A 23,533-nucleotide genomic window follows, 5' to 3' on the forward strand; every position below is an offset into this window, starting at 1 on the left:
TAAAACCCATGTCGATGCTCCCTCCCAGGCTAGGCATTAGGGGTCAGCCACACATGCCGACCTGCTTCCCAGGTCATTCCAACACTTCTCACTTCACCTCAGGAAACACACACTTCCTGTCCACTCGATTGATGACATGCCCCAAGCTGCCCACCTCTTGTAATCAGAGGGGATGCATCTCTCCTAGGTGGAGCCTATGCCAGCATCCTTTGTGCTTTTCTGGAGTTTCAAAAGTTCTCTTGAGTTGAAAAATTTCAAAATACACAAACTGGTAAGGCAAGGCATAACTCAAACCTCTCTAGTCTCCGACAGAACGGATTCTGTTGAAAGGAGGAATGGAAGAATGAGTTAGAAGGGAAGAGTCCTCCCCAGCTTCTCCCTTGCCCAGGGCGGACACACAGATGACCTGGGGCCCAGCAGTCCTGTCCGTCTGTCCATGGAAATCTCGAGCCCTGGTCTGCATTTGTATTTGGCTTCTGCCCACCTGCTAAGAACAGGGATTGGCAAGCAGCCCAGACTGGAGTTACACTCTGGCGTGACACTCTTGCGTGGGTCTCGGGCTTGGTAGGGCATCTCCGCAGTCATTCACATACAGGCTCCTGAAGGCTCTGCTGGGTAGAAATAGGCTGTGATGTCAGTATCCCGTTCATGCACAACGTGCTTCTCAAGACTCTCTGCTAGCTTTATTTTGAAAAATACAGTTGAAACATTTCATTTTTAATAAGGTGCCAATGTTCACACAGCGTTACAATGCAGAGACCACACAACTCTGTGGTCATTCCAACACCGAATGCTCACCGAGCTCATGAAAGTCACGAGATTGACAGTTATAGCGGCCACAAGCCTGGCCAGTGCGCCCAGCTGACAGCCAGCTCCCGCTCCTGCAAACGGATGGCAAGGCAGGAAGCGGAACCTGCAGAGTGCCAGGGCCGAGCCGCACAAAGGAAGACTATTATGATGAGGAGGTAAGTCTGAAGACCCACTTCTTGATTTCTCCTCTTTTTCAGCTCAGTGCCAAGCTGAAATGGATAGTGACTACTGAATGGACGTTATACACATTGAGGAGTTCAACTAAGCTGCTGTCACCAGAATGAAACCAACTCCTCAAAAGCGTTCAGTTTCTAGGTGCACCAAATATGTCTGTTTTCACATCTTCTTTGGAAGGTGCTTTTGGGATGAACTGAATGCCCTGTATCTAACAGCAAACACTGAATATTGAATTGCTTCTAGCACATTCCCTTCCCCTAAAAATCTGCATCTAGGCCCATGCTAAGAAGCACTGACAAGAATTTCATCTGTCACCTTCAGGACATTTTATCTGGCATCCATCCCTCTATAGCACATTTCCGTAGAGAGAGAGTGCAAGAAAAAGATTAATGGGCCTCACTAAGGGACCCCCTTTCCACTGCATATTTGTATTTATTTACATTAAAAAACGGACTCTGAGAGAATCCAGAAAGTTGTACAAAGGTCGAGATGCTTTGGTTACGGAAAGAGATACCGCATCCTTCTGAAATGGTTTTTTTCCCCTCAGCACCCCAGTTCTTGGAATCTGGCTCTTTGGTCACTGGGTAGACCAGATGGAAGACTTAAATTGGGAGACAGTAAAGCACCCCCTGCCCCTTACCCCCTGCCCCCTGTATTTTGAGGGAGGGTGATAAAAGGCCGTGGCAGGTTCCCTGTGGAGTCTAAGGTCTGGATCTGGAGACTAGGCATAGTTAGGGATCCAGGGGAGGGAGTACCCCATGCTCACCCTACCTTCCTGGACTTAGCCCACCTGTCTGACCTTAGACTTCTTGGAGGAGCGTCGGAACCCCACAACCAATTAGAAGTTCAAGTTCTGGAAGAAAGCAAAGGTTTTGAAGTCACATGAAGCTTCCGGGGTTGCCCACCATTCTCGGCTACATCTATGAGGCACTGGGGGGGGAGGGGTGGGGCACGGTTCTGCGGGTGACTGTGGCCCCAGGGGACTATTTGTGTACCGTTTCCTGTCCCCGCGATGCAGCTCCGGGCCAGCCCTGTGGTCAGCCTGGCTCGTCCCCTGCACAACTCTGAGCCACACTCTTGGGGGAGGCCACAGGGGAGCGAAGAAGTGGGATTTCAAGCCCCAGAAAAAGAACCCAGCCTCGCTTGCACCCACTCCTCAGGACCTGCCAGCCAGTCCTTTCACTCAGTGGCTGACCCACCGCTGCTCCCACGGGCTCTCGGAGGAGCTCATGTCAGTGGATTTTCTTCCACCGAGTCCAAGTTCCTGACGAGCCTGCTGGTGGCTAGGTTGGTGGCCCACTGAGTTTTTCACTCTGGCTGTGCAGTGACAGGTTCTGGTGGGAACGCGTCAGCCAGGAGAGAGGACAGTAGGGACAGTAAGGCTCCGAGAATGTTCAGGACAGAGCAGGAACAACAGTGAGGGCAAAGAGCACAACGAACCCCAGGCCTGCCCCTCCCCCACAACAACACGCTCCATCTCGTCAGAGTGACATGCTAGCTCCAAAGCAGCCTTGGCAGACTCACACATGGCTGGGAACCACGTGGCCCAACATCAGCCAAGGCCGGCAGCTGGGTGCTGGTGGCTGACCCCTTGCCGTGTCCAGCTCAGCTAGCAGAACTCGTTCCTGGCACTCTGGTACCCAGAAGGCAATAAGCCCTGGGAAAAAAAGGTGAAGATGATGGTGAAAGAGTCCCCAAGAGTGTGGATCCTTGCGAGGATGGGGCTGGGCCTGATTTTTCCGCCCCAGTCTCTTATTCAGCATTATGTGGTTTTAGCGGGTTTGCATGTCTTTGCAGCCAGCGCATGCACATTAATATCCAATGAAGAGGACAGGAAGAGGACAGATCAGAGAAGAGGAACAAACAGGCCGAAGACACCTACTCTTCACAGATTCTACAGAGGCCCTAGACACGCAGTTCCATTCCTCCCCACAGAGAAGATGGAGGTCCCGGGAGGAGATGCCACCTCCATCCATCTCAAAGACAGAGATCCTCAGTGCTCCACTTGGCCATCTGAAATGGAACTGTGTCCTTCTGTCAGCTGACTGCTAGTATGAAAGTACACGGTTAATACATTCAAGCGGGACGTTTTGCATCCTACAGAGAAGAGAATGGAATAGATTTAGAATCAATTTAGTCTTTTTCTTGCAATCCATTTGGAGGAGTTCCCACTGAGAACTCATGCTTTGCCCTCTCTGCCGCCGTATTTAATCAGATCTGAGAAGAAGTGCAGTAACTCTGGGGAGTCTGTTTGGACTCTGCTACATGCTAGCTGGAAAGTAGAGCACTCTTATAGCGAGTTGACCGTCGACAAGCTACAATCCTCGGAAAGTGGCATACGGATGGCTACTTCACAATGCACAGGCAGCAGCAGTGATACATAAATGAAGCAAATGCCAGAGAGGTGCAGATGCATGACGGGGTGTGTGCACCTGGAAAGTCAGGGTGAATCCCTTGATAGAGCAGGAAATGCAGCAGACAGCACAGAAGGCCTTAAGAGATCACTAGGAAGTCCCAAGATGCTGGCCTTGCAGAGACAAATGATGGCTTTGCACTTATTCAGATGTCAGGTCAGAACCAAAAAGCAAAAGAACAAGTTGAGGACAGGAGCAAGGAAGGATGAAGTCACCAGGAGGGCACTGGCAACTTGTAGTACATTTAAATGAAATTCCTCTTCCAGCAAAGTACGAATGTCTATAGTCTGGTGCAGGGACAAAACAGCGAATCTGTAGGAACCAATGAATAACCTTAATCCTGGACCACTGGGGCTCTAAGTTTCCTGAGCAGCAGCCATGAGCAGAAGGGACAAAGGTTGCTGGACCGGGTGCAAGTGCTCCACGGACAGCTGCAACGGTTACTCCGAGCCCCGGCCCCCATGGCCATCAGTCATCTCAATAACAAACACAGCTTGAAACTGTAAGGGGTTAATGCTACAAAATGCCTACTTGCTGATACTGCTTCCTAAAACGGTTTCATCTTCTTCCCTTTCTTCAAATGAGGTTTTTGTTTCCGATGCCCCCAGCAGACAATGGTTCATGAGGGTAATAACATATGATTTACATCTTTAAAATGACACAGTTGTGTTTTCCTCGGAATCAGTGCCACCTTGCTTCTAATTAAACATGATGGATTCGGGGTCCTGGTTTGCCATCTGGGCCATATGTCGTAGAACGTCCTTTTTTGTGATGATGCCAAGAAGTCTCCTGGAGAAAAACAAAATACAGAAACAGGGTCAAGTATCACAACGGTGACTCACGCCTCTTCCTGGACCCCCTGTCGGGAGACATTTCTGGCCTGTCCTGCAGTGGGTTAGCTGAGTGGGTGAGGAGGTGGGAGATACCTTCTCATCACCTGCTGTCTCTCTCCTCACCTGCAAGTCAGAGGCAGAGGAGCCAGCAAAGGACTCGACTCCAAGGTAACAGAGAACTCACTTCAGAGCCACCAGACTCAAAGATCTGGGTCCCTCACAGAGCAGGTAGCATGGAGCACAGGCCCACTGCCACCCACGCTAGAGACGAATTGGGAGAAAGACGACATAGTGCAGGAGACAAAGAGTCAGAGACACAAAACTACGAACAACTTGAGAAGGATTTATGGAAGCCATCACTAAAACTTGGCCACACTGCAGAAATTCTATGCATAAAGTATGTTCATTTGTTCTTTTGGGGGCCACACACAGCGCTGTCTCTCTGACCCCAGGTACAAGGACCAAACCAAGTGCCTCACATATGCAAAGCAGCTGCTCTACACTGAGTCACATATCTGGCCCCGATTGTAATATATTTTCAATATAAGAAATTGGAAGCAGGCAGCTCAGATAGAGAAGGGAGCACCAAAGAAAGGGTGTTGGGAGGATCCTCCCAGGATGGAAGATGCATGCTGAAAGTAGACTATAGACCAAATATGATTGCCACTCAATGCCTCTTTTGCAAACCACAGCACACAAAAGGAGAGAGAGAACAAAAGGGAATACCCTGCCACAGAGGCTGGGGAGGGGGGGTAATGGGGGGTGGGAGGGATACTGGGACCCATGGTGGTGGAAAATGGGCACTAGTGGAGGGATGGGTGTTTGATCATTGTACAATTGAAACCCAAGCACAAAAATTTGTAAATCTACAACTGTACCTCATGGTGTTTCACTAACAAAAATTTTTAAAAAAATGTAAATGATGGAGAATGGGCACTGGTGGAGGGATGGGTACTGGATTGTATAACTGAAACCCAAGCACAAAAATTTGTAAGTCTACAACTGTACCTCATAGTGTTTCATTAATAAAAATTTTAAAAAAAGGGAATGCCCTGCCACAGGAGTGGGGTGGGATGGAGGGGTGGGGGTGGGAGGGATGCTGGGAGCATTGGAAGTGGGGAATGGGCACCGGTGGAGGGATGGGTACTCAATCATTGTATAACTGAAACCCAAGCACAAAAATTTGTAAGTCTACAACTGTACCTCACAGTGTTTCACTAATAAAAATTTAAAAAAAAAGAAATTGGAAGTATAAGGGGGCCGGAACAATAGTACAGCAGGGAGGGGGCTTGCCTTGCAGACAGCAGACCCAGGTTCAGTCCCTGGCACCTCTTAGGAACCCCTGAGCACCAGTCACCCCTAAGCATCACTAGGTGTGGCCCAAAAACCAACAAAAATAAAAACTGGATGTATAAGACAATCACTGCTTCTATTTTTAATCCTATTTTTAGTTCTAAAAGGATGAAATATGCCATTTGTTTAGGATCACACATGTACATTATCCCCTCTCCCAGAATGCCATTGGTTTTAACTGACCAAAGTAAGGCCAGTTGGCAAGCTCATTGGCCTAGGGTCAGCAGGGAGCACGATTCACAAATGCTCCACTATCAAACAGTTTTCTCCAACACAGCTAACTGTGAGACAGCAATCCTGGCCAGAATCATGGTGCCATAAATACTGTAGTGGTCATGTGCCAGCCTGGATCTCACCAGAAAGAAAGGAAAAAGTTCAAAAGAAAAGCCTGTACACAACTTCTTTGGAGAAAAGAGGCTCCATTGGCCAATAAATTTACAAAATGCTGCCCACCAGGTTTTGGCCACACCCAAGAAAAGGAAAATGGAGAAATAAACTAGGATGGTCTCACACCGGCATATTATGGAGCCACTAAAAAGACAGTCCTCTGTGTTCTGCCTGAGTAAAATGATTGTATGAAAAATCAGAAAGCCCCACTGCAAGGCACCAGCCCCTGTTTCATTAATACCCACGGACTCAAACTCATCTCTTAGTACCAACAAGTAAATTCAAGACGGGAGTGTAAATGTTCCACATACAAGCTGGTTTACTCCTGGCCATGCTGACAAAGGTCAGAAAAAGTGTGGGCAGAAATGCTGACCACAACAAACTTGAAGCAATCTTGAAAAAGTGAAGTTTCTTAGGTTAGTTTCCCCAACTGTCAACACAGAGCAGATACTACCTCCCATCCTACCGGCACAGAGAAAAGTAACCAAAGAAACCTTAAAAGCAAGCTAACCCAAAACAAAGATGACAACAGGCATGGCCTATGCTGAAAGAACACATAAGGACTGCAGTGGCAATCCACAGAAATGGGGAATATCATCTAATAAGTGGAGTAAGTAAGACAAATAGAAAACTGGCATTTGGTGGCATCCTGTATAACAGTAAATAGGTTTTTGTAACAATTAGGTTTAGTATATAACTATAGACTAGTTTCATACTTACATACCAGTAATATACTTACATATAGTTATATACTATAATAATTAGCTTCAACAATGATTATCAGAGAGATAATATAGGCATTTAAGTGCTTGTCTTGCACATGGCAAATCCATGTTCGATCACTGGTACCACATATGGTCCCCAGAGCACTGCCAGGAGTGATCCTTGAACACAGACCCAGGAGTGAGGACTGAACCCTTCTGAGTATGGCACAAAAGTCCCCACCTCCCAAAAAATCACCAGTAGATTCCCTGATCTTTAGGGAAATGGTTGCCAGAAAACAGAAAAGACACAAGGATCTGGGCTGGAGTGATAGCACAACGGGTAGGCCGTTTGCCTTGCACACAGCCAACCCGGGTTCGATTCCCAGCATCCCATATGATCCCCTGAGCACCACCAGGAATAATTCCTGAGTGCAGAGCCAGGAGTAACCCCTGTGCATAGCCAGGTGTGACCCAAAAAGAAAAAAAAAGACACGAGGATCAAGATTATATAGAAGAGAAGGGGGTAACTTGAGTGAGCCACATGGAAAAAGCTGTTGCTACAGCACCAGCTCCACTGGATGGGGGCCCAGTGGAGCGATAGCACAGCGGTAGGGCGTTTGCCTTACACGCGGCCAACATGGCCGACCCGAGTTCGATTCCTCCGCCCCTCTCGGAGAGCCCGGCAAGCTACCGAGAGTATTCGATATGCCAGACACAGTAACAACAAAGTCTCCAATGGAGACGTTACTGGGCCCGCTCGAGCAAATCGACGATCAACGGGAGGGCCTTACAGCACCAGCTCCACTGGATGGGGGCCCAAAAGGACTTAAGCCAAAGAACGAAGGAAGCAAATTCAGAGTGTGAGACTATAGATCTGGATTCTTCAAAAAAATATGTCAAAAGTCACAAACAAAAATGGACAGGGAATTGTTCTAGACAAAACACCCAAGAGATAACTCAAGCAAAGGCAAAGTGTGAAGCCACATGGAATTCGGCACTCAAATCTCAGATGATGTGTCAAGCTGTGAAGTACAACTAATCACATGCTAGGAGGTATGTAAGAGAAGAATCTGAGTCTTAGAAGCTGCGTGCTCCTATTCAAAAAGTCATTCTCAGAGCCAGGAAGATAGGACAGGGCTGAAGCTGACCCCGTGAGATCACCAGTACCACATATGGGCCCCTGAGCACTGTCAGGGGCCACTCCCCAAGCACCAACAGGTGTCTCAATTTCCTCTCCTCCCCCACTGAGTGACCAAATTTTGAAGCAACCAAGATTTTCTTCAGTGGGTGAGTGGATAAAGCAACTGTGGTACATTATTCAGCACTCAAAAGAAAAGAGCTCTGGAGCCATGAAGAGAAAAGAAGAAACATCAAATGTATGTGACTCGGTGAGGCTGCACACAAGGGTTCCAATGTCACAATGTTCTGGAAAAAGTATGTTTGGATATTGCAAGGGGCAGGTTATTAAGGAGTGACTGGATGGAGCAAGGATCCTTGGGTCAGTGGAATGACTCTGTATGATCCTGTAATAAATGGACAGTCATCATTTTCTATCTGTAAAAATCCACCTGGAAGACAGATTAGCACACATGAACCTGACCGTCAACTGGCCCTTCCTTAGGAGCCAGCAGTGAGAGTGTTATATATTTGTATCACTGAAGCAAATACAACAAGCCCATGCAAGGGGACTGGAGAGAGAGCACAGCGGAGAGGGCACTTGCTTTGCACACAGCCAACCTGGGTTCAATCCCCAGCATCCCATCTGGTCCCCCAAGCACTGCCAGGAGTAATTCCTGAGTGCAGAGCCAGGAGTTACCCCTCAACATCACTGGGTATGGTCCCACAAAAAAAAAAATACAAAAAGCACACCCATGCAAGATGGGGACTAGGGAAACTAAGGGCAGTGGAGAGGGTACATGAGCTAAATCTTCCATAACCAAAAACATCCTTAATTAAGAAAAATCAAATCGATCTCATTCACAAAAGTCTGCGTATGAGGTGCGAGCCAAGTGGGGCGTGGTTGCCTGAGATAGACAAAGCCAGGAAGGCATTTTCCATCCCAGCTGCTCAGAGCTGCTTGACTTGAACCAAGTTCATGGATTACTTATCCAAACGCAGTGAAATTCAAGATGCCCCATAAAATGAAACACTGCCACATGGAGCCTGCCAAGCTAGGGGCTGCTCAGACCAAGCACTGCGGCCGGCAGAACTTAAAAAGAGGAGTGTCTGTTCCCACAGTGCTGGGGGCTGTGAGGCCAAGACGGGGGGTGGGGGGGTGGGTAAAGGCAGATTTGGTTCTCCAGAGGCTGCTCACCTGGCCTCACAGGTGGCTGCTTTGGGGCTGCGTCCTCACATGGCCTTTTCCAACGCCACCACCTGTGGAGCTTCCATGGCCCCTCTGGGTAGGGACTTCAGTCTCGTGACCACAGGTCACTGGAAGCGCCTCTTTACAAGTCTCTTCTCCAAACACAGCCGCAAGGCAGGTTACTAGGCCCTCAGGTCACAAAGGTCCTTCAACACTCGTTAAAATCAAAAGGGAGGAAGGCAGGGCTGGAGCAATAGTCCAGCGGATACGGCAATTGCCTTGCATGAAGCAGACCCATGAAAGGTTCAGTCCCATAGGGTCCCCCAAGCCCAGTAGGAGTGATCTCTGAGCACAGAGCCAGGAGCAAACCCTGAGCACTGCCGGGCATGGCCCCCCAAACAAACAAACAATAAACAAAATAAAAATGTCTGGTGGGAAGGGGCTGCTCCCCAGAATCTGTCTCTTAGAGGCCTGTGATTGGGACAGCGGAATAGGTCACAAAGATGGAGCACTTCACAGTATTCTCAGCAGTGACATGCGGGCCATGTGTCCCCACGGCAGCAGCTCTTTTTTCATCACCAACATTGATGTCTACTATGAAGCCTGGCTCACACTGTGGTGCCCTAGAGAGCCATCAATTGGGTTATGTCCCTGTTCCTTCAAGAATAAGCTCCATGTCTTCAGAAAAGGTTAACATGTTTGGAACCTTCTCGAGTTCTCAAACAGATTCTGAGCAAAATGATGATGGGGTGGGGACCCTGATTGGCACTTAGTACCCAAGAGCTACCTAGTTTTCCTTCCCTTCCCTTTACCTTAGCATTAGTGTCAAAAGATCGGGCATTTGCATAAAGCAATCTCACCAAACTCCTGTCAAAATCAGGCCACTATGATGTCCCAAAGCCAAGCTGGTGACAAGGGCTATGAGGCAACAAAGCTGCGGGTCCCAGGCCCGCAACAATGACTATCACCAAGGAAGAAAGCTCCGTACCCGCCAGATGACCAGCGAGGTCCACAGGGTTCATGAGTGGCACAGAATGGCCTCGGAGATTTAAATCCAGTGTCTGGACTTCTAGTGCCTTTGGGGAACAGTTTGAGGGAGTCTGATGGAAGCAAACCCGCTGAACCTTGGCCAGGCCATTCCTCAGAGGGCAGCGGCAGGGCTGTCCTGAGAAAACCACCCCATCCCAGCCAAGTGGCCCCATGAAACACGACCAGGGAAAGAGGCCACCATCTGCCCTGCTCACTTGTCCTTTCTGGGGCCCCAGACCTCTGTGCCTGGCCTGGTTTTGTCTTGAGGCCGGCCCAAGAAGTGCTGTGAGCTGGGACAGCACATGGCCAATGGAGATGGAAAACGCGAGCTGGCTCCAGACGTGCCTGCCTGGCAGGAAGCCCAAGGAGATGAAAGGCCGCCGACCGGGCTCACTTGCCAGCACTAACGTATCAGCATCTGTGTTTGTTTAAAATACAGAGAGCGAAGGAGAGAGAGTGTGAGTTTGTTTTCTTGCAAGAACATTCGGAGCCAATTTCGGCACCCAGAATTCACAGGCAAACCTCCTGGGCTTCTTGGTGAGGTGTGAGCGGGCGTTCAGGGCCGAATTTCCTGGCAGAACTGACACTGGATTATTATTCTAAAGGAGATGAGAAGCTGCTAGCCACTGGGAGGCACCGTCCACCACTGCAGTGCAGAGGCCGAGGGCGGGAAATTCAAGCACGAATTCGACCAACTGCAGCCAAGTGGGGTCTCCCTGGAGACCGGGAAGGAAGAGCCACTCGCAGTTCCCCTGGGGACCCGAGCAATCAGGCTGGGCTGACCCATTCCTGCCCATGCCACTGAGAAGTACTGATGTCTCGAGGCCACTGGCAGAAAAGATTCCCAGCCGCAAAGCCTTCCTCGTCCACCTCTTCTCATTGACCCGTTCCATGGTCTACACTTGCACCAGATGTAAGCAGGGCTCAGGGCTCTGCCCTGCTGCTGAGTTACCGCCTGCACCCACGTGTCCGTGCCAGCCTTTCTAGGAGTGACGCCGGAGGGCAAACAAGGCTGGGTCCCGCAGAGTATCTGCAGGCTGCAATCCTGGCCTCTCCCTGGCATCCAGTCCCAGAGCCCTCCACGGCAATGACAGGCCCCTGTTGAGCCCATGACCCTCTAGCGCGGTGGGAGTCAGCCTGGACATTACAAGGTGCCAAGGAACACATGGGAGATGCCCAGAGCAAAGAGTCACACCCCAAATCTCAGGGGTGCTCCATCACATTTGGAGAAGATGGGCTGGGTTAAAGCCCTAGGAACGCTGATGTTGTCAAAGCACGAAGCCTCTGAAATCCAGGAGGGTCCAACCTGAGTCCGACATGAGCATCTCCACCACCCACAAACCCGCAGCGCAGGGCTGGAGCAATAGCACAGCGGGTAGGGCGTTTGCCTTGCACACACAGCTGACCCAAGTTCAATTCCCAGCATCCCATAGGGTCCCCCAAGCACCACCAGGAGTAATTCCTGAGTGCATGAGCCAGGAGGAACCTCTGTGCATCTCTGGGTGTGACCCAGAAAGGAAAAAAAACCTCACAGCCCAGGCTGGAATTAACTAAGTGGATGCCCCAGCTTCAGGCTACCCTGCCTGCACCCAGCCCTCCTCACCCACATTCTGAAGCAAGACACAGAATTCAGGGCACACCTCTGAGCATGCTCGGGCCCTTAAGAAGCTTGGGTCAAAGGAGAGAGAGAACAGAACAAAAGGGAATGCCCTGCCACAGAGGCAGGGTGGGGTGGGGGGATGGGGGCGAGAGGGATACCGGGACCCGTGGTGGTGGAAAATGGGCACTGGTGGAGGGATGGGTATTTGATCATTGTATAATTGAAACTCAAGCACAAAAATTTGTAAGTCTACAACTGTACCTCATGGTGTTTCACTAATAAAAATTAAATTTAAAAAAAAAAGAAGAAAAAGAAGCTTGGGTCTGGCAGGACTGGGTTTGCGCCTGCAACGGCACCAGGCTAAGTAATGCTGCTGTGGCCGAGGCAGCTGTAGGTCCCCCAACCTCGCAGCTCGCTCACATCTGTTTTGAAAACAAGCTGTTTCGGGGGTCAAGGCACAGGGTCATTCTTTTTGTTCTTCGGCCATGCTAGGGATGAAACCCAGGGCCTGATGTGCAAAGCGAGTGTCTCGCACGGAGCGCCAGTCCAGCCCCGGCGGGAGATCTGTCTTAAGGGTTTAACAAAGATGTTGGTTGCTGTGCGCCTGGCCCTGCTTTTCCCACAGCCCTGCTGGGATTCAAAGGCAAACACTAGCCAAGGACCAGAACAGGCCCCACCTTCTGCCCACACCAAGCACCACCTGCAGGTGGGAATCAGTCGTCCCTGTCCCAAGATGCGCCGCCACCCAAGCACTGAGTACCCAAGGCCCTCCACCCACCTCTATGAGTGGAACCCAGTCCCGTGGGCTGACGTGTCCCATCCACTCCCTCCCTGTGAACATCCGTGCACGCCCAGAACTCACCCGCTCCGTGTCACCAGGCACTGGCGGAGTCCCAGCTTGCGGAAGATGTCCACCACCGTCTCCATGGGGGTGTGGTCTGTAACTGTGAAAGGGCTGAGGTTCAGGACACGCCGCAGCTTCAGGGGCTGAGGGCTGCTGGCCGGCAGCTCAGGGGGCTCCTCCGTGAAGTACATGATGGAGTTGCTGACGATGCCCTCCTGCCTCTGCCTGGCATTCTCTAGAACAGGCAAGCAGAGATTGTCAACCACAAAGCACCTTCGAGCAATGCCCCGCCCAACCCCCAAACGCTCTGTTGGCAGCGCTCAGGGGACCACATGAGGTGCCAGGGATTGAACCCATGTCAGCCATGTGCAAAGCAAGCACCCTGCCTGCTGTACTCTGGATTCCAACCCCCACCTCTACCCAATTTTTGTTTTTTTAATGGGGGCCAAGCCTTGCGGTGTTCAGGGGTCACTTTTTGTGGGCTCAGGGTACTATATGTGGTGCCAGGGATGGAACCCAGGTTGGCTGTGTGCAAGGCAAGCGCCCTACCCATCGTACTATTACTCCAGCCCACCAATCCCCATTCTTCATGAAGGACTCCAGCCACACACCCGCAGAAATGGGCAGCTCACCTCAGTCAAGCTGTGTAAGGGCCCCTGTGGCAGCCCAGCATGCACCGCCACCATCAGGAAGATGGAGGCTCCTTTGAGGTTATTCATTGCTTTCCCCCCAAACTCCCCAGGGCACCACAGCCCTTACTGTCCTAGAACTCCTGCACCTCATCATGGGCTGAAGTTACCCAAGGCCCATTTCATGCACATTTGGCCGCCAACGACCCTCAGCCAGTGCCTTTACACAGGCTCCTGGCACTAGGGATCCTGAAGTGAACAAGAAACCCACAGACCATCCCAGGCTCATGGCCCAGAAACTCAGCTCAAACAAGGCCTTTGGGACCAAAGAAATAACCCGAACAGCCCTGTCCACCCTCCCCGGGCATCTCCACTCCTGAAAATGGGGACATTTTGTAGATTTCTAAAAAAAAAAAGATAGTAAAACGGTTATGGTAACAATTAGTCTACTGCTATCTGGAGCAAGGCCATGTGAGAGAAGGCTGGAGAAAAGCAGGGTAACAGGAACTCATTAGAAAGAGTTTTCTGCAGGACTAGAAGCCAGGCTATTTTAAGTCACACGTGAAATAAATCCACCCTCTCAAGATATTTCTCCAAGGCGATTTTCCTTCTGTTGGAATTTTAATCTTTCTTTTAGTTCATGGGAAAAGGTTAGGAAAAATGCACAGCAAGGCTTGTCTTAAAATGGAACCTGGTTTCTCCGATACATTTCCTGCCTCCTCAAAGACCGTCATTCACCTGTATTGTTCTTTGGAAGCTAAAGTTGGCCCCGCCTGCTCTCAGGCCATTTTCTGCAGTCAAGTCCTCTAATGGAAAACTGGCAGCACCAGGTCAGGCAGAGATGGTAAAGGTCTGTGGCCTTTGGGAGGAAGGGCCACTGGGCAAACGCCTACATGGGACGCCGTCGGCTCCCACCTAGTCACATCAAATGGCACTGGATTCACCCAGCAGCGCCCTACGGCACCAATATGACGCAAGAAAAATACAGATGATGCCCCAATCCACGAGGCATGGATGTACCGGCCACACCTACGGAGCCACCATTCAAAAGCGACCTCTCTCAGAGATTGGCTTAAAGCTGAGCATCATCCAGGACAACCTGCCCCCATCCAGGTCTGTTACGTCCCTTCTAAAACCAAGTACAGGGGCTGGAGCAATAGCACAGCGGGTAGGGCGTTTGCCTTGCACGCAGCCAACATGGCCAACACAGGTTCGATTCCCAGCACCCCATATGGTCCCCTGAGCACCGCCAGGAGCAATTCCTGAGTGCATGAGCCAGGAGTAACCCCTGAACATCGCCGGGTGTGACCCAAAAAGCAAAAAATAAATAAATAAATAAAAATAAAAAAAATAAAACCGAGCACCACTCAGTGAATGGTGGGTCCCCGACAGCGTCACAGTCCACTGAATCTGCGAGTCAGCTGCCTTGTTGGTTCAGGGCTTGGACAGCAGCTGGTACACAGTCGACACAGAAAAAGTAGCAAGCTAGCAAGCGAGTGGGCCTGCAGGTGGTCAGGAAATGGCTGCCAAGCAGGGCCAAGGCAGAACTGCCAGGTGGGGTTCTGGCTGGTACACCAGAGCGCTGCTGTCTTGGGGACTGCCATAAGACAGACTTGCCAGGGCCAGAGAGATAGTACCAAGGTGAAGGTGCTTGCCCTGCATGTGCCTGACCTCCTGTGTTTGGTTCCCTGAACCCTGCCAGGAATAATCACTAAGCCCACAGCCAGGAATTAGCACTGAGCACCCCCAGGTGTGGCTCCCAAACCAAACAGAAATGCTTCTGTGAAACAGATACAACTAATGAGAAAGGTTCGAAGAGAAAATTGGCGAGAATTACAGGGGAGATCAGTGGCACAAAGGCGAGAGGACAAAGAAAGTTAAGACAACTTAGAAGTGTCAACGGATCATATGACTGGTTCCTCTCCCGAGCCACAAGAAGTTCCTCTCTGGAGATGCGAACATGCAACACAAAGGATGCGGCTGCTCCCCAGGGCACATTCAGGGGGGCGCAGGGAGGGAGCATGGAGATACCAGGAGAGGGAAGTGGACACTGGTGGTGGGATTAGTGTTGAAATATTATATACCTAAGACTGAACTATCGATGACTTTGCCAATCACAGTTCTTTAATTAAAAAATTTAAATTATCAATTAAAAAGAAAGAAATATCCACCCACAGGCTCATCCCACAGATCGGACCCGGGTCTCCTGCTCTGCTCAGATGCTGCAGATCCCGCTCTGCACGCCAGCCCTTGCACACGCTGGAGAAGCGCTATTAAATCATCCAGCGAATGAAAAACATGAGCGTTCCCTTCACTCTTGCCCAGGACGTTAACTTCCCGTTCCTTTAATCATCTCTGTGGCTTCCTGCTGAGTCTTCTCTGACTGTCCTCCCCTAATTGAGGAACTCAGAGCTCAGCCTGCTGAGCGCACATAAGAGACTCCAATTTGCAAAAGGCACCAAGAGGTAAAGTCCCATTTACCAGGAACCTGAACAAGGGACACATGTGTCCCCATGTGTTAGGACGCCGTGGAGCGACTAACAAAGGCAACATCTATGGCCTGGCATTCCGCAAATGGAGGGAAAATCCCATGTGCAGCTTCCCGTGAGCAGTCGCTACCCAAGACATGAGACAGAGCTTCGTTTACCACATGAACCCAAACCGCCTTGGATCTTATCCATCCATCCTCTTTGCTCCCGACTCCCCTGAGAACAAATGTGGCCTGGGGTACTCACGAGCTACATGTGAATGCCATGTGTCTGCAGTCCCAAAAGGGCACAGCTTTCCAGAATCCAGGTCAGGAATTCCCCCACCAAAGTACGGGAACTCTTCTGTTCTGACTGATCGGGAAAACAGCTTTTCTGATTGCTTAGAAATACCCTTTACCTTTTCCACAAACCCTGCGGAGAGCAACATCTCTACTATTATGGGTCTGATTGAACGCAGAGAGGTATTATTTACGCCACATGTCGCCTCTTCACACATTCCAAACATAGCTTCTAGGAGAGCACTCGGTTGGCAAGCTTCAATTTCTCCTCTAGCCGCTTGATGACAATTACCGCTTCCCACTTGATTACAGTAATGGGCTGCAGCAAAATTAGTACGCTGGCTCCTAGCAGGTGTGCTACGGCACACAATAGGTAATGGATTCCGTGACATCTATTACTTGAGTTTTTAAATTTCAACCTTTGCTTAAAAGATTTCAGGGACTGAATAAATTTTTAAAGGCTGCTGATTACATTATTTTAAAACAAACCCAACGCTACTTATTCAGCTTAGGGGGAAAAACCTCATTATCTGTCAAGGAACATTTATGCTTCAAGGCACCTGCCTTCCTGGAAAGCCACAGGACCTGTAATAATGAAGAAAAGCATCACCCAATGCCGGTGCACAAACGTGCCCTTGTGTCTGAAACAAAATCAATCGCTGATGGCGGGCGGGGAAGTGGAGGAATGTATGTGAGCATGTCTGAGCGACCAAGCTGACATGAGACAGTATAGCGTATCTAAACTGATTTTTATAAAACCTTTGATGAACAGACTTTAAAGATGTTTACAAAGCCATTTAACATGAGGAAGAGGTTTAAGAAATTGAAAGGACGAGCCTTAGAAATAGGAACCAGGGAGGTGAAGGTAGGCTTCCAGGGCAGTTCCCACAGCCTGACTTCGTCAAAAGTGCAGAGAACCGTCGGAGCGCACACCAGCACCACAAGCCCCCACCAGGATCGGGCTGAGCACACCTAGCCCTGCCCATCCTCCTGACACCTCACACCCTGCTCGGGGCCACTTGATAGCCCCAGGCTGCCAGGTCCCCAACCCCAGTGTCAGCCCGTCCTCTCAGCTCAGCAGAGCTGTCTGCAGAGCACTGGAGGGAGAAGCCTCGTGGGGAAGTGACCCTGCGCCACACCTGCTCCACGGGCTCTGACTGTGCAACGGGCTGGAACGGCCTGGAGAGGGCAAGAGAATGGTGGTTCACCTAGGTAGCCATGGTAGCCATCATTTCTCAGTCCAGATCACCTCTCAGGAGGGGAGGGGGCAGCACTGTGGCTCAAGGGCCTGACCCCCACTGTGTCAGCAGTGATGAGGACTTTAGGGGACACGCAGCACGACATCCCATCCCAGGCCTACTGAGTCAAGACATGCAAGAGACCCCAGGGGCCCCAAAACAAGCTCCCAGAGCGCACAACCCTCCAGCCTTGACAGCACTGTAAGGCTGCTGAGCACTGGTCTCCCTGCATTACTCACTGATGGCCAAAATGAGTTCCCTCCTCTGCGCGAATCCGATGAGGCGCTCCGAGTCCCTGGACACCACCACAGGGAAGCCGTTGTAGTCTGTCTCCTTGATGAGTGTCTCCACATCCTCCACGGTCATGCTGTCCTGCGTGAGCACCGACAGTGGCGGCTCACCCCGCCGGGGCCTCATGACGTCTGTGGCCAGCGTGCGGTGGGTGAACTCGTCCTTCACGTCCAGGAACGGGTACCCATTCAAGTGGATGTGCGCCTCGTAGATGCCCTCTTTCCCGAAGGCATCTGCCACCCACTTGCTGGTGACAGCGGCCGCCATGAGGGGCACGATGTACTCGAGGCCGCCCGTGAGTTCAAACATGATGACCACCAATGACACCGTCATCCTAGTCACTCCACCTGGAAGCAAAGAGATGGACGAACTTCCAATCTCACCCAAGCTGCTGAGCATTTTCCTGAGCACCCTGAGGGCCCCCCCTGCCGTATCCCCCCAGACACCCTCTACTACAGGCCAAGCTCTGCTAAACACGGGACATCAACGAGGGCTCTTCCTAGTGACAGGTAGCTGGGCTGTCGCTCACTCAGCCTGCATGCCGGATTGAGTGGCTCTCTTCCAGAAACCCCCACCTGGAGATTCCTAGGGGCTGAAGACAGGCAAGGGAGTAAACATCATGTTCCCCCATATTTAAAGGGGGAGCCGTGCCAACTCCCCATCTTGCAGGGAGCTCAAAGCATGCTTTCTCAGACTCAGCAGAAGGAACATATGAGTCTGGATCGCTCTGTGCCACGTGGCATGCTCTAAGTGGTCAACTGACTTTACCCACTGATGGGGCAGCGCCATCACCCAGATGTGACCTGATGCTATCAGATGTCATTAAGAGAAAGAACTGTCCCAGGTTGGTGCAACTGCAAAACGGTGGCAACTCCATGTCATCACTGAACACAAACACACATACATATACACACATACCATCAACACACACACACACCACCAACACACACAGTCTCCAACCAGGTAGGATCTATAAAGTCCCCAGAAACACTGAATTAGCCATCTGAAGTATCTCCTTGTGGAATTAGAATGTTCGCTCTTTGATCCCACTGCTTTGGATGATCAACACAGAACTCTTGGTTGATGTGGCTTTCTTTTTGGACACCTTCTTCTTACTCACCACAGCTTGCTGATTCGTGAACATCCAACGTAAGGCCACAGCATTGCAGCTCCTGTCTGAAACGAAGCTGTTGGACCACATGGCTGTGCTTTGTAAAGCCCAGCCCAGCCTGAGGGGTCCAGGCCACACATGAGCCCGTTACTCAGCAAAGTCAGGCATCGTGTGCACGGAACTACAGAAAAGTGCTCAGAGCACAGGCTGGAAAGGCCACCTATGTGCATACTGAGGACTGAGGTGGATGGTGATTTTGTGCCTGAACAGCTGGGAACTGCATGTCAGACCAGTCAAGTCCTCCACTGTTCTGTGTGTCTAAGAAAGACCATGGAAGCCCCACAAGGATCAACTGGAAGGTGACATATTGTTGCAACTTGGCAAAGTCACAAATACGAACTCCACAAAGAGCACAGACAACCACTGTGGTGGGTGAGAGCCGAGCCTTGGCATGGGGAGCCCCGGCGACTTAGGGGCTTACCCAGCCCAGCAACGGCACCTGCTGCCCGAACAAGGGCTTCTGAGTCTACGTCTCCCTTTTTACCGCTCCCCTCCACCAGAGCATTGAGAGAACTGCATGCCACCTTTCCTGTGGCTTCCATGGCCATGGTCCCCACCCCGTCGTCATACCTAAGCAGGCGGCAGCCCCCACCATGGCGTACAGTCCTGGGGTGACACAGTCCGCTCCGGGCCGGCACCAGTTCCTGAAGATGATCCAGTCGTGGTGATGATAAGCCAACTGCTCCACGCCGATGCCCACCATCCTGCCTGCCATGGCACCCACGGCCATGCTGGGGATGAAGAGGCCTGATGGGATCTCCAGGGAGCAGAGAGGAGAAAGCAGTGTGAGGGCAGGGCCCCCATCCCCCACCTCACCAGCCCCAGCAAATATTGACCACCCACCCACGCCCCCAAGCCTGCCTCAGTTCCCACCTTCTGAAGTAGGTCAGCCCAGGATCGGAGGGACAAGTGTCTGCCGTGCACTGAGAGTGTCACTCTCATTTCCTCTCCATCCAAACTGCCCAGGCTGACCGACTCTGAATGCAGCACAGCCCCACTGCAGACCCAACACAGGAGCTGCTGCACCAGGGAAACACCACATTCTCTGCCCCCCCCCACCCCCGCAGGACTGTTCCCTCGACTTTCAAAAGGCAGTGTTGGGCCGAGGAGGTGGCTCAATGGCTGAACACAAGCGTGGCATGCAGGAGGCCCAGGGTTGAGTCCTGGTACTGCAGGGAACCCCGGAGCATCACCACGAGCAACCCCAGGTGTGTTCCAAGAGCACAAAAAAATGGTTTAAAATAAATTAATAAATAGAAGGCAATGTCCAGGCACAGTCTGAAAATATCAGGAAAGGACTTTTGGCTGCTCAGAGATGAAGAGCATAGCTTCAGCGCATGTCACAGGCTTCCCGGCTTCTGTGTAGTGACCAGGCAACTTCAGACAGGTACGTGGGCTCAGCCTGTCTTCCCATGCCCGGCCTTTTCCAAAAAGTCTTCTGAAGGGGCGAGAGACATAGTTTCGGCAGGACCAACTTGCCTTGCATGCAGCTGACTGGGGTTTCATCCCCATCACCTCCTACGGTTCCCCCAGCCCGGCTGAGTGATGCTGAGTGCAGAGCCACCAGGTGTGGGCCCCAAACAAAACTCTTCTGAAGAACTTGGAGCCAGGTTAGATGCAAAAACATAGGTAATGTAGTAAAAGGTTCTATACTGGAGACTCGAAGGACTGAGCACCAGGCTCTACCCCAGACAACGCAAAGCCCTGCACCGCCCATGTGGGCAGCTGGCTCAGTCGACAGAGCACATGCCCAGCATGTGTGACGCCCTTACTTCGATCCACAAGCAACCCCCAGACCCCAGCACTGTTAAAGGACTCTCTTGAAGGAAAGAAGTACAAACGCATCGCTATGCATGGAATGATCTTGCTACTAGCACAAAGCATGCTTTCCTTTCATTTTTTAATTTTTGGGTCACACCCGGCAATGCTCAGGGATGACTCCTGGCTCATGCACTCAGGAATTACCCCTGGTGGTGCTCAGGGGACCATATGGGATGCTGGGAATCGAACCCGGGTTGGCCGCGTGCAAGGCAAACGCCCTACCTGCTGTGCTATCACTCCAGCCCCAAGCATGCTTTCCTGAGTAAAAGAAGCTCTTGAATTCACCTAGTGTGCACCCACCCCAGAGTGGTATCTGAATTCAAGTCCCCTTGCATCCTGAGCACATGCAAAGGCCCCTCTTCTCATCTGGATCGTGAACAGCCCCCTCAGCCTCCCAGTCACTGCCTGTTCTCCACCCTGAGGCCGAAATGAAGCTTTCTGCTCTTCACTCTTTTCCTTTTTTCTTTATGGTTTTGGGACACGCCTGGCAATGCTCAGGGGTTACTTCTGGCTCTGCACTCAGGATTAACTCCTGGTCTACTCAGGGGACCGGCAGATGTTAGGGATCGAATCCCAGCCAGCCACGTGCAGGGCAAACACCTACCTGCTCAGGCTCCTGTACTCATCAGTCTAAGCTTTCCATTTTTGCTTTGAGTTTTAGTTTTGGGGTCACACTCAGCAGTGCTTAGGGGTCGCTCCCAGCAATGCTGGGGCTCTAACCGGGGTCCCCTGCAGGTAAACCCTGTGCTCAGCCTTTTGGGCCCTGCACCCCACCCCTTCTTAGGCGTTTTAAAGAAACAGCCCGGGGATTTTGTTCGAGAGGAAAAGTGTGGATCTAGAATGGGGGAGACCCTACCCAGGCTACTCCCAGACCCGGCACCGTCAGATGGCTGTGGGTCCCACAATAGCAAAAATTGTGAATTAAATCAATTAACAAAACAAACCACAACAGCACACAGACCCAATGCTGGGCTTCCCAACATGACATGGCCACAGGTGTCACAGGGCTAAAGCACCATTTCCTATGAGGTAAGACAGTCAGGTACCCGGCAGCTGAAGGGAAAGGTATTGGGGCCAGGGGGTGCTGTTCCCCAGCCATCCTGCCCTCAACTCACCTTCATACCGAAGGTGAAGATGGTGATGACGATCTTGAAGATGAGCGCCAGGGCCAGCTGCCACATGGCCGTGTAGACCCCGACCCCGGCAGGCCGGTCAGGAATGTCATCCACAGGCCGGGTCATGTTAGGGTCGTTGATGTAGTCACAGAGCTGCGAAGACTCGAGGGCCCCGCAGTCATTGAAGAGCTGCGATATGAGCTCACTGGTGCTCCGGCGCGTGTAGGGGTTGGGGTAGGCGATGATGGCGGTGATGGCCGTCACCACAATTACCTCCAGCACCGGGTACTTCCCCAGCTGCGTGGTTTTGCGCCTCCGGCACCAGGCGATGTTGCAGCGGATGAAGAGGGTGCCCCAGAGGCCCCCGAAGACCCCCAGCAGGATGAAAGGGAAGAGCTCGGCCATGTACCAGGGTGTGTGATACTCCACATAGAAGAGAACCAGACGGCTATTCCCAAACGGGTTGATGGAGCGCAGCGTGAAGGCCGCCACGAGGGCCGCGAAGAAGGAGCGCCACAGCGTCTTCAAGGGGAAGTAGTAGCTGACCTACAACCCAGAACAGAAATTTCAAGGCCATCTAAGAAAAAAGGCCCTCCCGTTGATCGTCGATTTGCTCGAGCGGGCCCAGTAACGTCTCCATTGGAGACTTTGTTGTTACTGTGTCTGGCATATCGAATACTCTCGGTAGCTTGCCGGGCTCTCCGAGAGGGGCGGAGGAATCGAACTCGGGTTGGCCATGTTGGCTGCGTGCAAGGCAGACGCCCTACCCGCTGTGCTATCGCTCCAGCCCCCGGTCTGTCCAGAGTCCAGCCCTACTGGTGGCACTGCCCAGAACTCAGGACCAGAGACTGGGTTCCAAGCTCTGCCACTTAGCTGGAAGGAGGCACAAAAGTCAAGCAACTGAGAAGTTTCTCAGGAGTAGCTCTATCACAGGGATGGATTCTACCCGGGGGGGGGGGGGGGGGGGTGCTGCTTTTTAAAGAGAAATGAAGTGTTTAGTCATGATTTTGTCTAGGACATGGAGATCCTCCTAAAAGCAAATCCGCCTCTGGATTTGATCCTGGAGATAACACAGAGGGTTAAGGCTTAGAAAACAGAATCCCAGGAATGGGATTTGTTTGGCACAAGAGTTGATTTGGGGGGCCAGGGAGATACCACAGCAGGCAGAGCATTTGCCTTGCATACAGCCAACCTGGGTTCAATCGCCAGCATCCCATATGGTCCCCTGAGCATTTCCGGAGTAATTTCTGAGTGCAGAGCCAGGAGTAATCCCTGAGCATCACCAGGTGTGGCCCAAACACTCCCCCCCCTAAAAAAATAGTTGATATGGGCTTGCATATTCTTACATGGTTGGCCATGAACCAAGAGAGTATTCTGTAATGTGTGAGCTATCCAGAAGCGCAAGATATGGGGACAGACACGTGAAATTTTGTAAAGTTCAAACTTCAATGTCCAGAGGAAGTACTCTTGGGACACAGCCAGGCCCATAACTGCTTGCTGTCCCCTAGAATACATCCATTTGGGTTGCTCAAAATAGAAACTCTTAATGAAGCTGGTTATAAGAAAGAAAGTATATTCCCCTGCCCACCAAAACGATCCTGGCAGTTTTTAAGTCAATAATTGAAAGCAGATCTTTACTAGCAAGGGTGGTTCCTGAATGAACTACGAGAATCTTCAGGTCTAATCCGCAAAGGGTGGATTTCTGCTAAACATCCACATAGTCCTCAGCCCTGAAAATCACTAATCCCCATGACCAGCACTGATGGTGGTCACTAGCACACCACATCCTTGGGGCCATGCATTCAACTGTTAGCCCAGATGGCCAAGAAATGCCGGGAAGGGTCCCCAGGGCCTCCCCTGACCAAGACCCGTTCATCCCTTTGCCGTTCCTTCTTACCTCTTCTAGACTGAAGAGCACCCCACCAATGGGAGCACCGAAGGCCACAGAGACTCCCGCAGCAGCAGCAGCTGAGAGCACCTGCAGGAAAGACTAGTGTGAGCCTCTCTCAGTGTTTACCTGCCACAATGCAAACTTGGGCTGAGTT

General features: G+C 51.3%; 1 protein-coding gene across 1 annotated transcript in view; it reads right to left on the bottom strand.

Annotated features, from left to right (window-relative positions):
* Nucleotides 1-668: 668 nt before the first annotated feature.
* The window catches only part of CLCN4 (chloride voltage-gated channel 4), a 54,565-nt gene continuing 31,700 nt past the window's right edge, over nt 669-23,533 (bottom strand). The window contains exons 7-12 of the mRNA XM_056131244.1: nt 23,386-23,466; nt 21,489-22,034; nt 19,123-19,309; nt 17,330-17,728; nt 12,475-12,691; nt 669-4,190 (exon numbers count right to left, since the gene is read on the bottom strand). Of these exons, the coding sequence (XP_055987219.1) occupies nt 4,100-4,190; nt 12,475-12,691; nt 17,330-17,728; nt 19,123-19,309; nt 21,489-22,034; nt 23,386-23,466 (1,521 nt within the window). The 3' untranslated portion in view covers nt 669-4,099. The remainder of the gene's footprint in view (nt 4,191-12,474; nt 12,692-17,329; nt 17,729-19,122; nt 19,310-21,488; nt 22,035-23,385; nt 23,467-23,533) is intronic.

This window comes from Sorex fumeus, unplaced genomic scaffold (assembly GCF_029834395.1).
Source record: "Sorex fumeus unplaced genomic scaffold, SorFum_2.1 ptg000086l, whole genome shotgun sequence".
NCBI classification, from domain to species: Eukaryota; Metazoa; Chordata; class Mammalia; order Eulipotyphla; family Soricidae; genus Sorex; species Sorex fumeus.